The following is an 18,966-nucleotide window of genomic DNA, read 5'->3' on the forward strand; positions in this document are numbered from 1 at the left end:
GAAAGCAGGTCTAGTACTACCTCAATCAGGAAAGCCCTACTTATCAGCATCACATAAGTGTCATGAATCTACTAGCCAGCTGGGCTGCTGATAACTTAATTCTTGGACTCGAACGGAATAGCAATTCCAATGACATTGCCGGGATATACTGAAAGCCAAGTATACGAGACGATCCTATCCCAGGCCAAAACTGGCCAGCGGACTGCACCATTATCACATAAGAATGGGGTCTGAACATGTTCACCGGAGCCAACATTAGAAAGTCCAGGAGTCCTAAAACACGAGGAGATCACCTCATGCAATTATGAGGAAGTACAGCAAAAGGAATATCAACCCCACTATTCTCGGCACAAATGCCTTCGACAAAAACCAAATTTCTAGTGGATTCCATCCATCGGTATGACATATAAAGCATGGGCCCTCGCATATCTCATTTTACAGCCAAGATTTTATTCCCAAGAATATCTAATAAATGTTTTAGGGGAAGTTGACTCATGTAGGGGTAACCCGGACATTTTAGTGGCCCGGACATTCGCTTTCAAATGCTGTAGATCTTCCCAAACGAGGAATGCCTTTTGGTGATACGAGGAGGAGTTATCTTTGCAGTTGAATTAACAAATCGCTTGTCTGAAAGGTGAAGCAGGCATTTGCTGTTGACCAATTCTGTCTCCTTTTAACCATCCTAGTTTTCAGCGTGAAACCATCCATTCTCCATTAAGCACCGAGCCGCTTCCTCATTTGCTCTTTGTTTGGGAGCATTCGCTGATCCCGCTGAAAAGTTCGCTTCCTCTTTTGAGTCTCAACTATTGTAATCAACAAACTAGTTGCCATGTGAAGCTTTATTTGAGAAGGAACTGAATGCTGCTGCCCATTAAATTTTTGTAGGTTTACACAGCAGCAGCAATCTTTCAGGGACTTGCGCTTGCGAAAAGAGCTCATTCAAGCTAATTTTATGGTACAGAAGGTACTCGGTGGCTGAAGTAGTCATCCAGAGATGCAGTGAAGGCTTGACGATTTTGTTGAGTGGCAGCCATACAACTAAATTTTCAGATATCACATACATTCAGATCAAACTAAAACATAGATGCTTGTTCGTTGATAATTTTTAGTTAATTACATCTGATCCTCAAATAAAAACATTTTAGGCACATTATCTCAGCTTTGAATGAAAGTAACCTGGATCTTAATTTACTTTGTGCGGGAGTTGTACTAAGAGCTATGCAGCATAAACAGTGGGGGCTTCACCACTTCATGCCTCAAGTACTTCAATTATCTAAGTAGTTTAAAATCCGCATAAACGTTTTGGGCGCATTATCTATTTATCTCAGCTTCAAACGAAAGACAATTAGTTGGATTTCACCTAGTTCAATTATCAAAATTGGGTAGAGAATGGATTAGCCCATAAACTAACCCAATTCACCCTTGGTGCATGCTACAAACTCACTCCTGCCAAGAACGTGATTCTGGATACCAGGTGACTCTTGATGCTCTTGAATAGAACTACCCCATCACCCAGATTATTATCGTAAGTTGTGTACAAGAGCAGAACCATGATTCTTGAACAAAGGTGAATGATTACAGATATCACCCACCAAAAAAACAAACAACTACAGACGGAATTTTGTAGTAGTTTCTGCTGATGCTATGGTTGTAAACGTTATTAAAAACCCAAGAACTTAATCTGATCGTTAAGTATAATTTTCTGAGAGAGAATAGTTTTAGATCACAAAACTGAATCTGGTAAATTTACTGGATCATGGTTGGATCCAAACTCAATTCAACAACTTTGCAATTACAATCAATGAAAAATATGCAAGTGAAGATGTACATGGTGAGGTAGCATAACATATATAGAGAATATTTAATACTCTCAAATATACAACAATATTGAAAAAGACCTCTCTTTCTCTCCACCAGTGCTCGAATCTCACTCCAACCAACGATAAGGAACCAATATGGCTTGTTAAAGAAACTGAAAAAATCTTTTCTTGTTGATTAGTTTCTATCAGGTGGAAACGGTTGGTACCATGAGAAAAAGCAAGTAATATGAATATATAGTTCTTGTCATGAATTTGTTAGTCACGGCATCATAAATATCTCATTTTGAAAATAATGCTCAACATCTGACCTAGAAAATACTAGGCATAAAGTATCCTAAGAATTTTACAGATCTGGAGGGAGATTGTATAGATCTATTCAAATTTAAATTGAACCCGATAAGGAACAGAACCAGACCTGAACCCAAATTGCATATCAAGTCCAGGTCTGAATTTGTACAGGTCTAATCCAAATCCAATGCATATACAGTCTTCGGTTACAGGAAGCGATTTTGTTCGACATTGCAACAAGTTGGAGAGAGAGAGAGAGAGAGAGAGAGAGGTAGGTGATATACATACCTTCATTTGCGTACAAGATGCGTATGTGTAACCGATCTTGAGTGCACCTGTAACAATTCTATAAGGAACTTTTCTCATAAATGGATAATGTAATTATGCGTACATAAGCGCTGCTGCATATATAATTTCTTACTGTACAAGAAGTATGGGCTTTCTCAAACAACATTCACCACATGCTGTTGACTGGAATATAAACTTTAGAAGCCTGTTAGTAGATGCTTGACCACTGATTGCTACCTCCTAGCATAGTAGAGATAGGCTACTGGCAGTACAAAATGTTGGTGGCTCAAAAGAAAGGACCGGTCTTTGCTCAAAAGAAAAAGGACCTGTCATCGTTCCAAAGAAAGGACCTGCCATTTTTGGTAAGCTTTCAAGTGGAAAGCCGACCATCCATTCTCTCTCGTAACTGTCGTACTTCCTGAATATCTTCTAATTCTTCATCGCCGCCTCGTTTCCCTGCTTGTTCCTTCCAATAGGCCAACAACTTCTTTAAACGTACAACTTCTTTCGAGGACACATTCTTGCTTGGATCATTTACAATACACCTCACCCTTGATGCATACCTATACATGGGACATAGTTATAAGAACATAGGTATGTACTGACAGATGTAGATAAGACATTTTATGTACAGAACAATTGCTAAAGCTGGGGGAAAAAGGAAAAGCATTTGAAATTATGTGATCAAACTAGGAAGTATTGTGCAAGAAGCACCTGACATTTGTTCAAGATAAACAGAATTAACAGAATAGCATATTCAGCTATGGAAAGCATGTCAAGATGGTAAGCAGCAGAATACAAAAAAAAAAAAAAAATGTAGAAATTGAATTCATTTTAAACCAACTAAATAAACCTTCAAGCACCATGGAATGTGAAATTACAGCATTCCAAATGAATGATATTATCAACTCAGAATACCCAACATGTCTGTGTCGAATTAAGACTTCAAGAAAATGTAATGAATTTTGTAACAGAGAGATCACTTGCACCCAAACTTAAACCATATATGGTGACCATCAAACCAGGCGGACATCATAGTACTTCTATGGTAAATCTCATTCTCTGTGTTGGCCAGTAATCAATCTCATCGAGCACAGATATGAAGCAACCTTGAGAGATTAAATAATTTAAAAGCTCCAAGAAAAATAATTGGATAAGATCAAAGAAGCACATACATTAGAGAATTGTAAGTTTCATCCAAGTTTGACTCTGCTGGAGATACGTTCACAAACATAAGAGTTTTAGCATTGCCGCCGATAGAGTCACTCATGAGCATTGTCAATTTATGATTCCTGTATGGTATATGTTGTCCATCAGAAGACAAAGCGCCAATGACATCTGCAAGAGCTGAAAGAGATTTATTGATGCTTTGGGCTTCTTTCAGTTGATTTCCTGCAGAACCTGACTTCTTTATCCTCTCAGAACCAGCAAGGTCTACGAAACTAAGCTGCAAATCGATGACATTAAATGTCATAATTGGCTTGGAAAAAAAGGAAAATAATAAGACACTGAATTCAGCACTTTGAGCTCAGAACAGTATTAACTACTTGAAGATGTCATGGATTCACTAAGATTATCAATTCTATTTTTTCTATCCAAGCTCCTATTCAAAATTTATTTCAGTTAGAAATCTGCCAGGAAATCATATTGCTCAGTAAATTCATGAGTACCTATATAGTGGCCAAATTCTGTACTAAACTCTTCTCCAACTATTCCGCAACTCTTTCCGGACCTGATGAAATCCACACAATTATAATCTTTGGAGAATTTTACAGATAACTCATGATTTTTTTTTTTTTGCAAATTTATCGTCAACTTGTCCTGGGCTCTATTTTGTAAAAAAAATCACTGAACCCTGATAACCTACCAAAGTGAATAAAATATAAAAATATTTTTTAATTTTCTAGTCTTGCTATTTTTCTCGAATATCTGAAATTTATGAATGGACAAATTTTTGCCCTTGCCAGGCTAATCTTGAATCTGAAATTTGAGATGATGCTTACTCCATTATGACTTGAATCACTAAGCAAATGATACCAGACATAAGATAAAATCTATGATTGTATTTTAGTTATACTAAATCCATTACAAAAATCATTCCAGTTATATAATTGTTTAAGAAAGCACATAAGATGTTTAGCTGTGTCAATATCAAGGTTTAAAAACTCAGTTTCAGTTTCAATTATGGATGGATCAAATGAGTTTCGGTTGGTTAGTTCCAATGATCACACTCTTGGTTTGGCTGGAAATTTCCAAGAAATTTAAAAATGTGAATTATAGTTTAAAAAAATAAGAAATAACAAAGATAATGAGTAAAGAATAATAAATTAAAGATAACTTCAAAGTACATAACATATTTTTTAGGATCTTTAGATATACAATTTCAGTAGTTTTACATTGAAACAGTTCAAAAAAAATAATTTTTAAGAAATAAAATGTTTAAAAGGTCATGTTCGTAGCATACTATATCATTGCAATCTAATAATTAGTCTATGAAATTTAAGCTCTAGGATAGCCAAACCTATGTCAGAAAAATTTAGTTTCCCTATGAACCTCATAGGAATCTGACCTTGCATAACTTCCACGTTACCAAGGCTTTCAAATTTAGTTTAGAAAAATGCTTCCTAACTTCTAAAGAAACGAAAAATGTAAATGGTAAGGAAAAAAGATATACATGTACATTAAATTTAGTCCTATAAGCAAGCTTTGACTAAACTCCGAACCTGATTGCAGTTTCAGATCAGGTTCAGGCCAAAACCAAAACTTCTGGTTTTGATTTAATGAAATTTTAAACCATGGTCAGCATATTTTTACCTTTCCTCTGGCAAGAGATTGAGTTTGTAGATTGGTGCTCTCGATAATAATTGAAAGTATCAGATGTGATCTTGAACTTTGATCATTCATATGAGTTCCTGCAGTATGCCTTTGTTCAGATCCTCTGGAAATAATAGCCCTTAATTCTTCAAAGCTTGAAATTTGGACAATTGTCACATTCTCTATAGTCACCATGCCCTGAAGAAAAAAGAGTATTCAGCAAAACAGCACTTTATAATCCAAATTGTAAAGCATGCTTTTGCATTTAAAAGATTAGTTCTTAAAAAACATTTCTAGTTTCTTGCATCATAAGAAGTCCTTTAATGGTAAATTTTTAAAACTAATATTTATTTTAATACAGTGAGGTACCAACTTAGTTCATGGGCAATGTCTATAATATAATATGCCAACAACAACTATGACTTTATCAAATGGAAGGTAAGAGCATTATAACCAAAAGATGTGTTTAAAATTATTGAAAGCATGAACTATAAAAGATAAGGCTCATTCTCCTCTCTTGCGATTGCTCTAGAAGCATCAATGACATAGACCTTCTCCCTCATTATAGTTTTAATTGTGTATCCCACCAGAATAGTTGACACATGATTTTCTAGGTTATGAACACAAAAATTCCCCTTCACACCTGCACAAAGTCACGCACATAAAAAATATATAATGTTGATGACTTTAGATGACTCATATTGTCAATATCAACCAATTTGAGTATGTTAACAAAATTATGCAGCCAATAGCACACATAAGGCTGGCAAAGAAGTTCGCATATGTCAAAAATTTAGATGTGCCAATGTTTTTATTGATTTTTAGGCTCCAGAACTCCAAAGCCTGGGTTGCCAAGATACTGCCCTTTTCAATTATGCCATCATTCACCATGATGATTGTTATGGATGACTACGAATTTGGATGTTTCACAATCAATCTCGACACCAATTTAACCCTTATAAGCATTTTTAGATCATCTCATTTGTGCTTGCCTATCTTTATGTATGTGTGCATGCATATACACATCTACATGGATGCATGTACATCTATATGTCTGCATATATGTTGTGTGTAAGAATTTTTACTCATTGACTATTTTTGAAGAATGAATAGAAAAATTTTATACTTTGATTAAAGCATTTCAAAAATGTAAGTGCAAATTTACCTTTGAGTCCTTTTTAATATCTAACTTCAAACGCTTTGCTTGTTTTGGTAGTAAGAGGTCTATCAAAGTATCTTGATACAGTTCTACCATATACACCTGCAAAATTCATCATCAATACTCAATTTCGCATGAACACAACAGCACAAGAACAGAAAGAGCCTAAGAGCATAAAATACTATGGCAAGATACATAACAAACTTAAAATTGTTTATACAATAAAACCAGTGAAATTTAATGTATTAACAAAGGATCTATGAGAAATGTGGTCAAACAATTTATTTTTGGAGCTACAAGTCTAGGTACTGTCAGTAACTTCTTTACAGACCTTCATCTTACATTTGGTTAGATTCTCAATCAACCAATTACATAAGATGTTAGACAATCTTATTTACAAGGCTTAAGGCATATGAAATTCCAAATTTTGCCAGACATTTGACTCCTAGAAGTTACTAACAAAATAGTAGGCATTCCTCAAACAAGATTGGGTTTTCTAAAACCATTGTTGAGATATAATGCATAAGAAAATGATATAAGTTTTTACATAGTGGTAAAATCTGTATAGCATGCCAAACAGATTCAGTATAAACTTTCGATCTAGTTTCTTCTCCTTTATGTCGGCAAAATAAGGCTTAGTAATTAGAAGTCAACTGCTTTGTTGGAGATTTTAGGAATATTCCACTTCCCAAGTGTTTTTTTCAAATTGAAATGTGCGCCAATATTTACACAAGAAACAAAGGGAGTTAATTATCACATTCGAGGTCATTATACATCTTATTTTCATGCATCGAATAAGGGTTTAGCAGTCTTGATAAGGAAATATAATAACACATGCTAGTTAATTTTTATTACCTTTTCTTTTTCTTGAGGAGAAAGGGAGGAAGAAGAACTCCCCTAACCCACTTCCCCCGCTAACATAGTATAGAAATTTGACCAAAGAAATGTACCCCAATTTAAAAATGTACCACAGTCTGCGTAATTCAAGAAAAATGAAAAAAATGACATAAAGAAATAGCATTATATCCAAATACATATACGTACATATACATAATTAGAAAAGAATAAAGAGAAATCCAATGACTAAAAAAATGTGAAATCCCTTTAGGTACTCTTATTTCTCTTGACGCTGAGGGTAAAAGTCACGCCAGGCTAACGTGAGCTACCGTAGTACCAAAAAGAAATGTGAAATCAATTTTAACAAAAAAATATAATTATCTTGCATAAGAAGATAAATATAAAAATTTAAATAATAAAAACAAATTTTTACCTTTAAAGAAAATGAATACTTGCTGCTATCACGTTTCATCACTTTAAAAAGTTCAGCCGTTGCTCTTGGGGTAAGTCCAGGTTTACTTTCCGAACCATAAATTGTAAAAGTCTTCCCAGAACTAGTTTGCCCATATGCAAATATACACACATTATATCCATCAACAGCTGATTGCACCAGATACTGCATGCCATTATAAAGTAAAACCAAATTAATTCATAAGATACACTAATTTATGATTATTTAGTAGATATAAAAGTCAACTGGTAATGTGTGAATTTATTATTTAAGTTTCAGGATATTATTTGAGGATCGAAATGGAGATATACCATAATGACTAAATTCAAAATATAAATTACCTTGGTATCTTCAAAAATGTCATCCTGAGAAGCAGTTTGATCAAAGACATGGTCATAAATATGTTGCTTTGATTTATCATCTTTCCAAGGATGTGCAACTGTAAATTCATCAATACTGTTGATAACACTCTTCTCCTTTGTCGCAATCTCCTTTTCATTTAGAGGACGCAAACGACAGTAGACTCTTATCTTGCCTTTCATATCTGTGAGTTATTATAATTATTCTAATCATATGCTATTGACAGAACAATTTTATAAAACTCAAATGCTAAGCTGATATAAATAACTCTAATAATATAGAGTTATAGAGCACAATATTATAAAAGTTGAAATTAAAGTTCGTACTGGATAAATCTACAATATGGTCCAAAATACAAACCTTCAATCATATTATAATAACGCTTTCGTAAAATTTGCTCTTCCTTATAAAGTGCTTCTAGTTCAACCAATTGTGCACCTTGTTTTTTCAAAATTTCAGCTGTTTGTTCATTCTTCCTATCAATATCCTATAAAAAAATTCAACATTCACATGGCCTTAGTTACATTAGTCCAAGAAGAATATCAAAGTTGATATAATTGATGGGAATGCATGAAATAACTTTACCTCTTTAAATTCCCGCAATTCTTCCAACTCTTTTAGATTGTTTTGTAATGCATCCAGCTCAACATTTCTCATTGTAAGAGTAGATTCAGCAGCATTTAAAGCTCGTGACATACTTTCAAACTTCTGCTCTAATTCTGTAATATGCAATTTGAGTTTTCTGCGTTCATCTTCAAAACTCTTTTCAATTACACTCTTCTGCATATTAAAAGCCAGACTTAAAAGAGATTAGCGAATTTCTAGAGATGATTGCAAAGCAAGAATAAATTAAAAAGGTTTAGCACATACTAAATCATCAGATTAACACCAAATATCTAAGAAATATATATAAACAAATATATACATATTGCATCCATATTTAATGACAATAGAATTGATGAAAAATGAGTCCTTGTATATGCTGATATATAGCTCAAAAGATAGTAAACATGAGACATTTAGAACCTCATCATTCTTTTTCTCGAGCATTTGGATCTTCTGTTCAAGCAAAGACTTTTCCTTCAACAGCATTTTAGAAGTTTCATTTGATGCATGAAGCTCTTCTCTACATTGCCTTAACTCCTCTTGAATTTTGCTTAATGTCTGTGTTAGAAAGGGAAAAATGACCAAATTTTAAAATATTGTACAGCAGGTCATGAAATTTAACCAAGAGGATCTTTACAAGATCTTCCCATGAAGTTTATTCAATAAAGCATACATTTAGAAAGATGATAACCTAATATGATAAACCTAGTATAGTGCAGTGTAATGCACTGAACACGATGCATGACTACATAATGAAAACTAAGAGTGCAAGCAAACACCTCTGTATCACTACAGTTATTCCTTGTACTCTTCATGACCAAACCATCTCCTCTAGCATAATCGGATCCAGATAAATACTCCCTCTTGGTATTATTCTCTACTAAAAGTTGTCCTCCAGTGCTCAGCTTTGTCAGCATGGCCTCCAAGCTACTTTTCTCCACTAATACAGCCTGGTAAAATATTACATAGAAATTATTGAGACATAGAATCCTAAAGTAGAAATTACCAAAATTCAAAAATACTAGAATGATTTTCCATTTGTTAACCAAGACCGTACCTGCAAAGCAGAATCTTTTTCGCTACATAGTGCATTAAGTTTATCACGGTCACATATGACTTCTTGTAGTTTTTGTCTCTCAGACTGCAATGTATTTTTCACCCCTTGCAATTCCTCCTGCATCTCCAATTCTTGTTTCTGTTTTGCATGCAATTCTTCAAACAACTATAAAGGATAATGATGAGATGGTTAACTCCCCGATAGAAACAAAGAGAGTGCTTAACATTAGTTGTTTCAGATTAAACTATCATAAACAAAACAGCCAGAAATTTTGGAGGCATATATGTGTGTGCCTGCATGCGTGCTAAAAAAAATCAAACTATTATTTGAACCAAGGTCCATTTATAGGTCCCGAACTGGGAGGTTCTGGGCATATCAAACCGGACCGATCAGTTGCTAGCATGGTTTGACCGGTTGATCCTCTCCCTCTCTCTCAATGCTCCAAGACGACAACACAAGCTAGGGTTAGGGTTCCATGATAATGATGACTCCGCAACCAGGGTTAAGGTTCTGTCACCACTACCAAAAAAGTATGCCTCCCTCTTTCCCTCTCCCTCCCTTTGGTTCCTGTACACCTCAGCTTGGTACAGGACATACTAGTATCATATCGAAGGTCGCCAATACGGTCCCCAATACTGGTTCAGTGAACCTTGATTTGAACTACTCAAATGGGCATTGAATATTAGAACTATACAAACTAATATTAAAAGTATTAAATTCTGCATACTAAAGAACCACCAGAACCATTTAGTATGAAGAGTTAAATAGTTATTTACATATGAATGGCTTGATATTTTATATATCAAACGTCTTGAAGAAAAGAAAAATGATACAATGATACAATAACAAAAAAGGCTGTGATACAATGATAGTGGCATAAATTTCAATTAAAAAATTCCATTAATTTAAAGAAGAGATTGCAGATCTTGCCAAGATGAAAAACTATTCAAAGACTAGATGTCAAGATCTGATAAAATTCTTAAATGATATGCCATCATGCTCTTGCATCATGTATGCTACAAGGGTTGTTCTACCAACCTAAAATATATCTTACAATTTACAGTAACCTGCAATTTATACGATATAATCATTGAAAACCAGTAACACCAAAGATTTCTTAGGGTTCCCTCCTCTAGGGTTTAACTGTGAAATGGATATACAGAATTGCTTACAACTTCAATTTGGAGAACACCAGTGGACAGAGACAAGTACTAATCTCTTCTAATGTTATCAGGGAGATGATCACCAAATCATTTGAGAATAAATTTAAACAAATTACGCTAATTGCAAATCCCACCTCCCTTCTTTCTGAAGTGGCTAGACATAGATATAAGGTGAGGGGATTTGCTTTCCTAGGGACTGGCCATAAGAGAGCTCTTGGAGTAATTAGTGGACCACTAGGGTGAAGAGGTGATTTGCTGGGGTTTTGAGGTTGAGATCTGCAAACAAGGAGCAGCTTAAGAACTCTCCATTATGAGTATTTATTTTCAAATTCATGTTTTCATTTTCTCCAAGAAAGACATCAGCAATTTCTTGGTGTTGCATGATAAGTTTTTACTTTCTACTCCAGGGGAATTACAGGATTACCATATTTAGTCGCTGCCTCTTTGATTAGAAATTGTGCTTAAAAGTATATCTTATATGGTTAAGTAGATAAGAAGAGGGATATGAAATTTCAAGTAATTAATCAACCTAAAAATAAAAAGAACAAGATCTAAACACAGAATATGTCTGTTATCTATGCACTATTGAAAGCAAAACCAGATTACTCACTCGATCTGCATTTTTCTGAGATTCTTCAACATCTCTGGACAACTCTTGCACACGTTTTTCATATACATCCAGGCTTGGCAGCTTAACTGTTTGAGAAAAATCACCATGAGTGGCTCCACCCGAACCAGAACGTGCTTTTGAGTATCTACGTAGCATTACATCATTTATATGTGTTTGAAGAGCAACGCATATTTCCTCGCCCTGCATGGTATAAAATTAGATAAAAATCATTATTCAGTTCTTCAGAAACATCACTATCCAGTTCTTCAAAACATTATTATTCAATTCTTTGAAACATCACAATCTGAAAAAAATAGAAATTTGAGAAAAGAAATCAGCACATATACGGGAAAACCTGCTTAGTTTCAAACTGGAAAATTTGAAGAACACCAGCAACTCTGATCTTAAAAAAAACAGCAGTGTTGCTGCTCCCAAATTGCATGATATCTCTAAGCTCTGCAGAGTGTAAGTATTCTTTGGGAACTGGGCGGAAAAAATGAACCTGCAAGAATAGAATGATTGAGTTTACAACTTCTATCACTTGAGTATGTGTAGATTAACTTTTAAGAGAACCAAACTATCGCATTAGTTATGAGTTATGACAAACCCCACGCTTGTTGATGCCTAAAATGATCCGGCCAGGTAAAAGACCAATTGGATCATCTATCTTCCGCACACTGAAGAAAACTGAGTTTCCATAAGGTAGGGTCCTCAAGATTCGAAGGAATTGCTGTCTTGCATCATCCTTCGACATGTGTTCCTGCATGGAAAAACATATAAACTTGGCAAAAAATATATACGTAACAAAAATTAAGCTATGAGGATTTTTTTATGATTTCAGAATATGAGAGTCCAAGGTCAACGTTTTATGAAAACTGCTACCCATGCATGCAATGAAAGATGAAGAACAGTGAGTAATCTTGGAAAACAAAGAGGCTGGACCTTAAATGCAAATAAATTAATAAATAAACAAAGATTTGAGATGACATTATGATGTATGGAATTAAATGTTCAAGAGGACAATATGATCAAAATAAAGATTCATATGGGTCATTCAAGCTTGACTTTCCATCTGTTACCATCTTGTTCCAACCTTACCATTAACTGATAACGAGAGATAATGTCAATCTCCCAGTCCCTCTTTGCTCGTGTAATTGCTATTTGTCTAGGTAAAAACCTTTCAAGAAGCGATATCCATTCACTGCAAAATCATTATGGTTTAATAGAGAACGTGATCTTCTTATAACAATCACTAGAACCAAGAAACAATTCTACAGAAGTAACTTGATCGACAAGGTGGCTCAGATACTCACCCACATGTATCAGGATGGTCAACAAATCCTATCTCGACCAAAATTTGCAACGCAGACAGTTGCGCAGCATCATCCCTCCCAACAGGATAATTTCCTAAAATATAATCATGTTGTAACTGCCAGAAAAGGAAAAACAATTAATTCAGATGATAACATCAGAATCAAAGGGAAACATGATTGCACTTCAGGCAGCTGATCAGTCTATGAATACCTGCACATATGACAGCTGGACAAACATTGGATCTGCCACAGCTTCATCTGATTCCCGGAATAGCCGTTTCTTAAATATAAGCTTGTAATGCAGAATCTCCCCTTTACTACGGTCTTTAGCTGCCTTAAACTCCGCCAGCAAATCACCAATATATTTATTATCATCTAATCCTATATATTCCTCTGTGTACCATTAAAAAATTGAGAAAAAAACAGTCATAAAAACTTTGTGTCTAGATAGGTGGTATTACCAGAATCATAGAGACTGAAATATTGTGTTTCTTTTCTACAGTCAAAAGTTTGATCATTAAAAAAAATTACCATTGCCAACATCAGGAGACTTTGAACCATTAACAACTTTCCGGCACTCAAATAGACTGAAACTGGAGTACACTGAAAGCTTGATGATACCAGCAAGCTCCTGGAGAAAAAATCATTTTTATTAGCAGCTAATATACAAAGCAATAAAAAGTAGAAAATCAATCATCCTGTTAAACAATACATATAAACTTTCATTAGTAGCAACGCAAGCATGATGGAACTCCATACATCACCAGGAAACCACAAAATCGATACTCATATAACCAAGTTGGCATCGGAACAGCTTAGCTATTTCTATGAGAATTTTTTACAATGCCTACAGCCCCTATACCACCTTATGGCTGGACAGGTTTAAAAATCATATAGACATGTTGATCGTGACATCTAACAAAAACAGTGGAGTCTATGATAAGAAATTACCAGAAAAACAACAAGAAGAAATGCATGTAAATACCTCTACAGCATCAGCAACAGTTGTTGCCATGTCATATGTGATTTCTTCGAAAGTTTCATCAAGGAAAAATACTATTGTTGTGAGCCTTTTACCAGTCAGTAGAGCTTCAATCTCCTCATGTGCAGGAATTGTGAGCCTAGGTCCTGCCTTGACTGAGCGTTTTAAAGCATTTAACGTGTTCAGCACGAGGACTTGGACTTCAGGATCAGTGTTCAGCCCATGAGATACATAATGAACATACTCTGATAAATATGCCCCCATATGCTTGCTTGGAGGCATGGAAGATGCACATAAATACATAAGCTCCCATGCCCTTAACAAGCAGCTCCTGCAGAAATTAGTCAACAAAATAAAAAAATTAAGAGGTTATGTACAATAAGGCTAAATCAAGATCCCACGTATAACAGAGGAAGACTACACTTATAGTTAAAAGCAATAAGGCTAAATCACATACCTGTCAGGGTTATTACGGGTTTGCTTTGATATCTGTGCAAAAAGCTCATCTCGAAGCTCAGAATGCTTCAGAGTGTGTTTATAAAGCTTTGCAACAAGCTCAATCCGTTCTTCCAGACTCAATAAAGTTATTTTGTCTGATGAATCAATTCCCATGTACTTTAGAATAATCTGAAACATTTTGATGGAACGGTTTACCAGATCACTACTGATTTTAAGCAAAGAAGTTGGGATAGGATCCTGCCAAAGAATGCGGCACAGTCACTACACGCTGAAAGAAAACGGCAAAAAAAAGAGCAATACATTGATGTTATATTCTTTTCTTTTTCTTTTCTTTTTGGTCTGTTAAATTTCAAATTTTGAACATCAGACTGCTATACAGAATGCATAACCTCTTTACATTATTGTTCTCAGATAGGTATCGTAAATGCAATACAGAAACTGCTACCTTTTGGAAACACAGCATATCCTCAAATGTAAACTTTTCACGAACTTGAAGGCCAACAGATTTTTTTGAGAAAAACCCTCGTTTTCCAGCGGATTGCATTTGCTTTTGCATGGATTTCAAAAATCCCTCAACCTACAGAAGAAAGAGAGAAAATTAAACACTAATGGAAAACAATAAAAGCAGATACAGACAACTTCAACATGATTAATATGAGCAAAATTTTGACAGGTCCTGTAAAAGATACAGAGTCAAGACACCAGGGCATCAAAGGCACAGGTGAAAATGAAAATTTTCAAGCATAAGAGGTATTTGATAGCAATCTAGTTCACTGTAAGATGCTTACCCCTATAAAGCACACCGACTAAGCTGTACTGAAGTTACCTTAAAGATACTAGTTAACATTTTTCCCCTTAACATAAGCTGTCAAAAGTAAAGTCCCCAACTGATAGGTTACATGGCTTCACATTGTCAAAAAAAAATACTAAGTAGTTCGAAAAGAGACAGAGTAGAAGAAAAAATAACAAAACAGGCCTCATACTCATACACATGGAGACCTACTGCACAAATAATTGTCTTCAATGTTATGGGAAATGCAGAAAAAAATTATAGTTCGGCTTCTCGACCAGACTTCTTAGCATTGCTTTAAAGCATTTTGAATGTGAATGAAGGAAAAATATAAGATAACCTCTGATTTCAGGCAGGATACATTGACATTAGGGGAAGTAACAATCACAAATGGAAAACTTTACTTATTAACCAGAAGGTAAGGAAATTGAAATGGCGATCAATTTAAGTGTACTTCAGACGCTGCTTTCAATAGGAAGATGAACTTAATAAAAGACACTTGCCAGGTGAAATTCCACAGGCACTAAAGCTGAAATTTATTTGTTCGCTTCCTTATGACTCCATATGCGAGCTAAGTGAGGATGACCAAAAAGTAAGCATGTGGCTCCTTGCAGACCAGAACACTCAATTTTATGTATCACTGTCTTTTTTACTTACCCAGAAAATTTTGTAGGCCCGAGAATAGCATGTGTTTTATTTGATTAATTTTATTGACAATAATGGCGCAAAAGATCTGATTAATTTGATTAGCAGAAGCAGACCATAGAGCATATCGATTATGGATATGCCACTGTACAATTCATAACTAAGTTCACGAAACCAGTTCTCATTTATATAAATCCCATGTTCTGGTTATTAAAACAATATCTATAATCTCAAAGAGATAGCTGCAATGCTTAAAAACAGGGGAAATAACAGTACTGATAATCCCATCACAATCAAAACTAACAAATATTTTCTGCAGTATCCGAATTGATGAAAACAAACTATGCAACAGCAAATAAATGAGCATCAGGTGGACGTACAACGTATCCCAGCAATCTCACTATGCTGCACTAAGAATTTGAAGGATTTAATAAATGAAGAGGGGAAAGCTTCCATGCATACCTGGAATCTGTTGATCAAAGGGATAGCACCAGCAAGCTCAGGTGGAATAGACATTGACAGGGTTGTTGGGGTACTGCAAAAGGGTAAGGGTAACGCAGAAAATAAGAGTTTACATATTGCAAGCATCACAATACAGCTTGGAAACAAAATTCTTTTCTTCTCAGATTGCAACACTAAAAAAAAAAAGAAGAGAGAAAGAGCAATCATTTGATGTGCCATTGAAGATAGAAATTGGTAAAAGCATCTTGTATCAGTATAAGCGATGGGAATTATGTCCTGCCATAATATTTTAGACTTGTCCCGGAAGGTTGAATTTATGTGCAATTGAAAAGCTTTTTTGACCGAACCTTGAAGGTCATGAGCTCAATTCTCATAGACCCAATAATGAAATTGAGGAAAATCTTTTTGTTTCAATTAGACATTTTCCTTCCTTGCCTTTGAGCCGATATAGATATTGAATTCACAAAAATAGAAGTTACAAGCATCTGTTCGTGATTAATCTAACCTATATTCATGAACTGTAGCAATGGGGTTTGCTAACAATACATGAAAAATGGAGGTCTAAAAGCATATAAGTTAGAAAGGGGAAAAAAAAGAGGGAAGTTTGAACTTACGGGGGAGCAAAGTAGGAGCCATCACTGTCATATCCATCACCATTCTCACTGGCATTGCTGGAGTGGAAAGGGGTGGCATTACCATTGCTGGAGCTGAAGGAAGATTGGCTCACCCTGGCACCTTGGGCTCTTGCGGGCGGATTATCTACTGCCATCTTGGTGGATCAATAGAGATACCTCTTCTCGGAGCCCTCCTTTTACCCACCCTCAGAGATCCTTTCTACACCCCTCTTCTTCCTGCTTTTAAGAATCAAAAGGAAGCGAAGAATGAAACAGTAAATGAACTGATCCTTCCTTCACTAAGGTTCGGTTCTCTAGCAGGCCCAGATGAACTAAACGGTTGATGTCCTAAATCATTTTATGGCTTCTTGAGTCCAAAGATATGCATCCGATGTACTTCAAAAAAAAAGGGACCGCAGACAAATATGAATATATATAAAAATAAAAGCCCTCTCAACCAAAACGCGTACACGCCATGAAAAGAAACATATATAACCATTTTCATGGCCAAAAAAATGATCTGTATACCCTTTCAGATCATAAACCCTTTCATACGCAAAAAGACACAGCGACATTATGCCTTAGATGATGGGTATCTCCACTATCGCGACAAAAGAGAAACAAGAATCAGAAATCTCCATCAATGCAGCCCCGATCCGCATTTTTACACCAATTAAAACCACAAAGACGACAAAATTTCTCCAAAATAACCAAGATAAGAAGAAAGAAAGAAAGAAGATGAAATATCTCAAAGACAACAAAAAAAAAGATAGGAGATAAAAAGAAGATAAATCTGCGACCAAGATCAACACCAACAAAAACGTAAAGATCTCAACAGAGAAATCTGAAATCAGATCGAAGACCAGCAAAAGAATTGATTACCTTCAAGAACGAAGAAACCCACAGAATGTGGCAGCCGGGAATCCATCAAGTACCAGCAAAAGTACCCACAGATTAATAGAAAGTCAACATAAACCCCATCATTGTTCTTGGCCTCCTCCGCCCGCCGGCTTCTCTTCTTTTCGGTCCAAGACGAGATCCAGTCCAAGGGTTAAAACGCGGAGGGAGGGGAGAGAAGAGGAGACAGCACGAGGATTAAAGAAACCGGAGAGGGAGAGAGAGAGAGAGGGGCGAGCTCGGTCTTTGGAGTTGCTGTGAGAAAACAAAACAAAGGGATACAAACATTTTCTTTGTTTTATAAAACGAGTAATTGGGATTTGAGAGGGAGAAATGCCCCTGACCGTGCGAGATAAAACGAAGCCCACACGTGCCGGAGCTTTTGAAATTACTTCTTTTTTTTTCGAACCGTTGGAGCTATTAGTGCTCCGCCTGAATTTTAAGCTTAACGTAGGCCATTGACAATTATTGCCTAAGAGACAGGGACCAAATTTTTGTCTCGTCACGGCAGGTGATTTTTGGTTACTTGAAGGATTTTAGGGGAGTTTTGTAGCTATGAAATAATAGCTATGAATCATTGAATCTGATGATGGTTAAATGATGGTGGAATTTTGTAGCAAAAAAAAATGATGGTGAATTTGTCTTTCACCACACACCTCTTCCACCACTCAAAAGTGCTCATGAAGTCATGGATATCTTTTACTTTCTCCCTTTTTTCACTCTCATTTCCTCTCTGCTCACACAAAAAATAAAGTAATTATGAACAGTTATACGATGAAACACACATTACGAAGCCCCATATCATGGAACTCATCATCACCTCAATAATTCACTTCAGGAATAGAAGGTTATTTGTCTTAAGCTGGAGGCCTTGCGTGGCCACAATTTCTTTAGAACTGTGGAGATCAATGACAAAAATTTTACAGCTTTGCTTTACTGCTAAGGAATCCTTGTTCATAATTATTGCCTTAAGGCTCGATTAATTTCATCTTGATGGTTAGATGTGTTCTTTTTCTTTAAAAAAGAAAGAAAGAAAGAAAGAAAGATGAAGGCCAAGTCCTTGCACCTGAATGGTAAATAAGTTCAATATAATAGAAATGGCATCATTCAATAACTCATAATTATTCTTTCATTTTTAAACTAGTGTAGTACGTGCTATGTTGCAAGAAAGCAACTTTCATAAAGTCTTAAGAGGTATTCGATTGTCTGAAAGTTGAGCTCTTGCGCGGCTACAGTTAATTAGTTAGCTTTGTTCGCACGGGAAAAAAAAATAAGACGACTTGTTAGATTATAACTAAGTACTTGCTCATGAACAAGTTCAATATAATAGAAGTGGTAATCATTTGATAAG

At 35.5% G+C, this 18,966-nt stretch overlaps 1 protein-coding gene across 2 annotated transcripts; it reads right to left on the minus strand.

Annotated features, from left to right (window-relative positions):
- Positions 1 to 2,448: 2,448 nt before the first annotated feature.
- Positions 2,449 to 17,909, minus strand: LOC103702248 (kinesin-like protein KIN-14I). Of its 2 annotated transcripts, none has more exons than XM_008784577.4 (24): positions 17,601 to 17,903; positions 16,719 to 16,955; positions 16,105 to 16,177; positions 14,653 to 14,784; positions 14,206 to 14,444; positions 13,752 to 14,079; positions 13,298 to 13,397; positions 12,978 to 13,159; positions 12,767 to 12,882; positions 12,552 to 12,654; positions 12,061 to 12,213; positions 11,809 to 11,955; positions 11,454 to 11,654; positions 9,681 to 9,845; positions 9,403 to 9,573; positions 9,044 to 9,181; positions 8,603 to 8,797; positions 8,378 to 8,504; positions 7,999 to 8,201; positions 7,640 to 7,822; positions 6,376 to 6,471; positions 5,211 to 5,408; positions 3,572 to 3,843; positions 2,449 to 2,959 (listed from the first exon to the last, which is right to left on the minus strand). In XM_008784577.4, exons 2-24 carry the CDS (start codon positions 16,871 to 16,873, stop codon positions 2,767 to 2,769), a joined length of 3,870 nt encoding a protein of 1,289 aa, XP_008782799.2. In that variant the 5' UTR covers positions 16,874 to 16,955; positions 17,601 to 17,903; the 3' UTR covers positions 2,449 to 2,766. The 2 variants fall into 2 exon arrangements, with proteins under 2 accessions (XP_008782799.2, XP_026658463.2); XM_026802662.2 differs by lacking the exon at positions 2,449 to 2,959 and adding an exon at positions 4,067 to 4,128 and having other exon boundaries at positions 3,660 to 3,843; positions 17,601 to 17,909.
- Positions 17,910 to 18,966: the final 1,057 nt, after the last annotated feature.

Source organism: Phoenix dactylifera, chromosome 7, assembly GCF_009389715.1.
Source record: "Phoenix dactylifera cultivar Barhee BC4 chromosome 7, palm_55x_up_171113_PBpolish2nd_filt_p, whole genome shotgun sequence".
In the NCBI taxonomy this organism is placed as follows: domain Eukaryota; kingdom Viridiplantae; phylum Streptophyta; class Magnoliopsida; order Arecales; family Arecaceae; genus Phoenix; species Phoenix dactylifera.

Excerpts from the sequence above, each read along its gene's own strand:
- LOC103702248 (XM_008784577.4), bottom strand. The coding sequence starts at position 16,873 with ATGGCAGTAGATAATCCGCCCGCAAGAGCCCAAGGTGCCAGGGTGAGC. Across the intron at positions 13,160-13,297 it reads GTCTCCTGATGTTGGCAATG|AGGAATATATAGGATTAGAT; the intron begins GTAATTTTTTTT and ends AATGGTACACAG. Across the intron at positions 11,956-12,060 it reads TAGGCATCAACAAGCGTGGG|GTTCATTTTTTCCGCCCAGT; the intron begins GTTTGTCATAAC and ends CTATTCTTGCAG.